The sequence below is a fragment of the Natator depressus genome, chromosome 24 (assembly GCF_965152275.1).
Source record: "Natator depressus isolate rNatDep1 chromosome 24, rNatDep2.hap1, whole genome shotgun sequence".
Lineage (NCBI taxonomy): Eukaryota > Metazoa > Chordata > Testudines > Cheloniidae > Natator > Natator depressus.
In genome coordinates, this window is record NC_134257.1 from 22,422,499 (window position 1) to 22,428,500 (window position 6,002).

The 6,002-nt window shown below is 66.3% G+C and overlaps 1 protein-coding gene across 1 annotated transcript; it reads right to left on the reverse strand.

Annotated features, from left to right (window-relative positions):
* Positions 1-2,669: 2,669 nt before the first annotated feature.
* On the reverse strand, positions 2,670-3,977 carry LOC141977249 (cornifelin homolog A-like). The gene is made up of 3 exons (XM_074938639.1): positions 3,863-3,977; positions 3,543-3,679; positions 2,670-2,806 (listed from the first exon to the last, which is right to left on the reverse strand). Exons 1-3 carry the CDS (start codon positions 3,975-3,977, stop codon positions 2,717-2,719), a joined length of 342 nt encoding a protein of 113 aa, XP_074794740.1. The 3' UTR covers positions 2,670-2,716.
* Positions 3,978-6,002: the final 2,025 nt, after the last annotated feature.

Below are 6,002 nucleotides of genomic sequence, written 5' to 3' on the forward strand. Positions count from 1 at the left end.
ATGCCGGGAAATGGAGTCCGGGCAGCAAAGGCTTGTGGGAGGTGGAGTCCAGCTCCCCTCCCCCCCACTCTGCAGGAAGGGCCCATGGGGTGTGGGGGTGTAGGCCCCTCCAGGGCTATGCTGGGGCGATACGGGGCGTGGTCTCGGGGACGAGCTATGGGGCCTGGGGCGGCCATGGGGGGGCTCAGAGCGCCCCCCCCGCACGGGGCTATGGGGCGCAGTGCTGGGGGGCAGGAGGGAGGTTAGAGGGCTTCGGAGTGGGGGGGTATCAACCCCTTCCTTTATTGGAACGGCTCTTATGCAAATTATTTAATAGCCTCATTTGCATGTATGCAAATAAACGGGCACCGTTTTGACAGTTAGCTCTCAACTTTCCCTGCCAAGCTGCAGGTAGATGGGGGGAGGGGCCAGCAGCCTGGACCCCCATAACTGGCCCCAGCCCCCCATTCCCTGCTCTCACTGATGTGTGGGTGCAGAACCTGCATCTGGCTTCTGCTTCCCTGGACAGCCCCTTGCGTAGCCGCCCGCCCCCCACCCAAATGCGGGATGGTCCCTGGGGCCACATGTGTCTGCCCAAGCTGTACAGGAGCAGGGGGGCAGAGACCCCCCCAACCCCTCTGCCTCCTCCCATAGAGAAGGCCAGAAGGGACCATTAGAGCAGCCAGCGTGAGCCCCCCTGCACCCCATCTATAGCAATGTCACCACTTAATTGCCTGCCCATAAGGGTCTGGCTGCAGCAGGAGGGGCCACGAACAAGTCCCAGGGTCCATGGCACGTCCTACGGCCCCAGCCCACCGACAGTGGCTTCGCACCTGGGACCTTGTCGGCCCTTAAAAAATCCAGATGTGCCCATTGCCTGGCAAAAACCTGCAGCACCATCTGTGAGGGCGCGGCTTCCCCCCTAGCGAGCCCCGTGCGTGTGTGCGCTTGTACCCTTAACTCTCCTCCCAGTCTGTGTGTGCCTGTAGCCTTACCTCCCCCTGGGGGTGCACCTGTTCCCTGAACTTCCTGTGTCCGTGCACATGGACCCTCACCTCCCCCCAGTGTGTGTGCCTGTACCCTTAACTTGCCCCCTTCCTGTGTGCGTGCACCTGTACCCTTAACTCTCCCCTAACTGCCCCCTGTTTTGTGTGCCTGTACCCTTAACTCTCCCCTCAATGCGCTCGTACCCGTAACTCTGCCGCCGGTGTCTGGGCGCCTGTACCCTTTCCTCCACGCCGGTGGGTGTGCCTGTATCCTTAACTCCCCCCCCATCTGCGTTCACCTGTACTCAATGGTGAGCTGAAGCCCGAACCGGTTGTTAAATGTAGAAGCCCTTTTAGAGCCGGTTGTCCCGTGAGGGCTTCGAAATTTAACCGCCCAAAGTGGCGCCTTAGGCACCGGCTCCACGGGTGCCCCAGCTCTGGAGCCCCCACGGGGAAAATTTGGTGGGTGCAGAGCCCCCACCGGCAGCCCCCCGCCCCACCCCCGGCCCCAGCTCACCTCCACTCCCCCTCCGCCGCCCGCTCTGCTTCTCCCCCGCCCCCGCCCGGCTTCCCGCAGACCAGCCGTTCGCACGGGAAGCCGGGGAGGGGGGGGGGGCTGAGAAGCGGGCAGCGGCTTCACGCTCAGGCCCAGGGAGGCGGAGGGGAGCTGGAGCGGGTGGGCGGTGGGCGCGAGGAGGGCCACCCACACCGCAGCACGTAACCTGGGGGGGGGCCCGCAGGGGAACCCCCCCAGCTCCCCTCCGCCTCCCTCGGCCTGAGCGCAAAGCTGCCACCTGTTTCTCAGCCCCCCCCCGGGATTCCCGCCGAAGATCTGATTCCCGGGGGGGGGGGCGGAGAAGCAGGGCGGGGCGGCGCGTTCAGGGGCAGAGGCCGAGTGGAGGTGAGCTGGGGCCGGGCGCGGGGCGGGGAGCTGCCGGTGGAGGCTCTGCGCCCACCAAATTTTTGCCGTGGGGGCTCCAGCCCCGGAGCACCCAGGGAGTCGGTGCCTAAGGCACCATTTTTGATGTGATCAGTGGGGGGAGCAGCCGCTCCCCCGGCTCCCCCCCAGCTACGCTCCCCTGCCCCTAGGAGCTGGAGGGACCTGCCGGAGGCTTCCTGGGAGCTGCCCCAGGTAAGCACCGCCAGGAGTCCTCACTTCGCCCCCGGGCAGGTCCCTCTGGCTCTTAGGGGCGGGATGGGCACCCACTACGGTGGCCCACGAGACCCTCCTGCCCGGTTCTGGGGGCAGTCATGGGACAGGGGAGGGGGGTGGATGGGGCAGGGGTCCGGGGGGGGGTGTCAAGGAACGCGGGGAGGTTGGATGGAGCAGGAGTCCCCGGGGGCGGGGGTGGGCAACGACCCCCTCGGGGGGTGAGGAGGGAACCCGATGTTAAGATTTTGGCAGCTCATCAGTGCCTGTACCCTTAACTGCCCCCTCGGTGTGTGAGCGCCTGTACCCTTAACTCTCCCCATGTGGCGCGCTGTAGTTATTTATCTAATATTTTTCATCCCCCCTGGGCCACATCCTCCCACCGCTCCCGAGGATGCAGCGTGTGGGGCCCCACTAATAAAAACAGGCTACTGCAAAGAGTTTGGGAGGTTATTTATTTAGGGGGTTTGGGGCTGGGGCAGGGGCTCCTCCACTGTCCCTGGACTCCTCCCCAGGCAGGGGAGAGGGGGGCAAGAGATTTTCTTCCAGCTGCAGCAACAGTTCAGAGCCCTCTAGCCGGAGCCGGGGGTCCCCTGGCCCCTCATCTCCGGTGCAACAGCTCCCGGGACAGCTGGCAAAGGCCGCAGGGCCCACAGCAGGCCATGACGAGCCAGTCGTCGCAGATACTGCCCTGTGGGGAGAGAGGGGTTAGCGGGGCAGGGGGGCCCCTCTGGGCACAGATTTATAGGCTATAAGCCAGACGTGCCTGGAAGAGCCAGCGTTGGCATGAAGTCGTTATGAACGTCACCAACTAGCGCCCGGCCTCACACAGGCCCTGGTCACGGACCTCGCCACAGGGGGTGGGGGGGGTGAGAAGTGGGAAAAGAAATCCCAGCATTGGGAAAAACCAGCCAACCCCCCCTCCGCCCCCCGCCCCAGCGCCGGAGAACCCAGCCCAGCCCCGTGGGAGTTGTCCCAGTGGCTGGTTCCCCACCTGGGGAGGAATTTTCACCATCTTTCGAGTTGGAATTTGTCCAGCTCTGCACCGACACGGGGGAGCGACGGCGTTGATCTTTCCTGCCGCTTACGTGTGACTCAGTTTCCCTCTTCGGTTACCAGCCTGAGCACACAGGGCTCAGCCCCACGTCCCCAGCATTGGCACTGTTCAGCTAGCAATGGCCGGGCGATGGGCAGACGTGCCCAGGCTGGCTCCATCCGGGGCAGGAGGTTTTACTCCTCACCAGGTCGGTGCCGCTGGCCGAGTGGGGAGGGGGCAGGTGGGGGCTGGGCCCCTTGCAGGGCTGGGGTGTTGGCCATGGCTCTGGGGGCCCTGGCTGGAGAGGCCACACTTAGCTTGAGGGGGAGCGCGCTGGGGTGGAGAAACCCGGCTCTGGTTGGAAACTGCCCCCGGTCCCCCCCGGCCTCACCTTGATGTGGTACCGTTCCCGTACCCCCGTGCGCAGGGCCAGCAGGGTGCCCGGCAGGCAGGGCAGGAGGCAGGACTCGCCGAAGTCCTGGGACACCTGGGAGGCCAGGATGCAGGGCACAAAGGTACCGCAGAGACCTGTGGGGGGGGGATTACAGAGCTAAAAACTGGGAACCCACCCCCGAGTCTCCCCATAACCTCCACTGGGAACCCCTCCCCTGACATCCCCACCTCAGAACCCCCCCAGCCTCCCCACAGCCCCCCCTGGGAACCCCCCTCCCCTGACATCCCCCCAACCCCGCTGGGCCCCCCCTCACTCACACACGCCCATGTCTGCGAAGCAGTCGCACGTCCCGGAGCTCCAGGCGCTGGAGGTGCCATAGGAGTAGCTGGTTTGCACCCGGCCGGGCTGCACGGTCTCCGCCTGATAGGCCATGGTGCAGCCTGGGGGCACACGGGGGTGTCAGCCCGGACTGGACCCCCCAAACCCTCCCCAGTCACCTAAGGGGTGCAGCCAACCGAGCCCCAGCTGCCTGAGCCAGGGAGAGCCCCCCCTCCGAGCCCGGGGAAGAGGGGAACACGGGGGCTGAGGGGACACCGGCCAGGGCAGGGACAGATTGTGGAGCTGGGGACAAGAGGCTGAACCCCACCCCCCCGGCACTCCCCTGAGCAGCCCAGCTCCTGATTCAGCTCTTGGCGATTCTCCAGCCCCCAGGGCCCCCCCGGCAGGTCTGGGCAGGGGGGAAACGCCCGGCGGTGACGGAGGTGCGGGGGCATGTGGGGAGGTCACACCCCGGGGCAAACAAACAATGACTGGAGGATCTTTACTGCAATTTTGGGGAGGGGAGCCCGGGGCTGGGGGAGCGGGGGCTGCGGGTCGGGAGTGAGGGGCACTGGACGAACAGGGGTTGTGCTCTTGCCAGGCCATGATGTGGGGTTCAGGCAGCTGAGCTAACGAATCAAACCGAGACAGAAACCCGAGGCTGCGACCGAAACTGAAAAGCAGGCGAATGTCCCAGAGTCCTGAGGCCCTGCCCCAAGAGACCCCTGCCCAGCTCTGCCGGTGCCCCTCACTCCCGACCTGCAGCCCCCTGCTAGGCTGGCCCAGCCCTGCCCCCCAAAGCTCTGCCGGTGCCCCTCACTCCCGACCTGCTGCCCCCCCAGCCTTGGGTTTTCCCCAGATTTGCTAGTGCCCCTCACTCCCGACCCGCAGCCCCTGCTAGGCCGGCCCAGCCCTGCCCCCCAAAGCTCTGCCGGTGCCCCTCACTCCCGACCTGCAGCCCCCTGCTAGGCCGGCCCTAGGCTCCCCCCCAGCTCTGCCGGTGCCCCTCACTCCCGACCCGCAGCCCCCTGCTAGGCCGGCCCTAGGCTCCCCCCCAGCTCTGCCGGTGCCCCTCACTCCCGACCCGCAGCCCCTGCCAGCAGACTGAAGCTGAGCCGGGGTCCTTGGCCCGCAGCCCCTGAGGGCTGGGCCAGGTGCCAGCAGCCTCCTTACCTGGTGTTTGCTGGTGGCAGAACAACTGCGGCAGTTCCTGGAGCTGTGAAATTTGAAGGGTGCAGGTGGGGCTGGGCGGGTCCCTCTTACACCTGGGGGGGAGCTGGGGAGGAAGTTTGGACAATGGCTGGGGCCCAGGGTAGGGAGTTCTGTGAGATGTCCCAGATACTAGGAGGGGAGTGGGGCATAGAGGGTTAGAGCCGGGGGGCTGGGAGCCAGGACTCCTGGGTTCTCTCCCCAGCTCTGGGAGGGGAGTGGGGTGTAGAGAGTTAGAGCCGGGGTGCGGCTGGGAGCCAGGACTCCTGGGTTCCCTCCCCAGGTCTGGGAGGGGAATGGGGTCTACTGGTTAGAGCGGGGCTGGGAGCCAGGACTCCTGGGGTCTCTCCCCAGCTCTGGGAGGGGAGTGGAGTGTAGAGGGTTAGGGGCGGGGGGGGCTGGGAGCCAGGACTCCTGGGGTCTCTCCCAGCTCTGGGAGGGGAGTGGGGGCTGGTGGGTTAGAGCAGGGGGGGGGGGCTGGGAGCCAGGACTCCTGGGTTCTCTCCCCAGCTCTGGGAGGGGAGTGGGGTGTAGAGGGTTAGAGCAGGGGTGCGGCTGGGAGCCAGGACTCCTGGGTTCCCTCCCCAGGTCTGGGAGGGGAATGGGGTCTACTGGTTAGAGCGGGGCTGGGAGCCAGGACTCCTGGGGTCTCTCCCAGCTCTGGGAGGGGAGTGGGGGCTGGTGGGTTAGAGCAGGGGGAGGGGGCTGGGAGCCAGGACTCCTGGGTTCTCTCCCCAGCTCTGGGAGGGGAGTGGGGTGTAGAGGGTTAGAGCAGGGGTGCGGCTGGGAGCCAGGACTCCTGGGTTCCCTCCCCAGGTCTGGGAGGGGAATGGGGTCTACTGGTTAGAGTGGGGCTGGGAGCCAGGACTCCTGGGGTCTCTCCCCAGCTCTGGGAGGGGAGTGGAGTGTAGAGGGTTAGAGCCGGGGGGG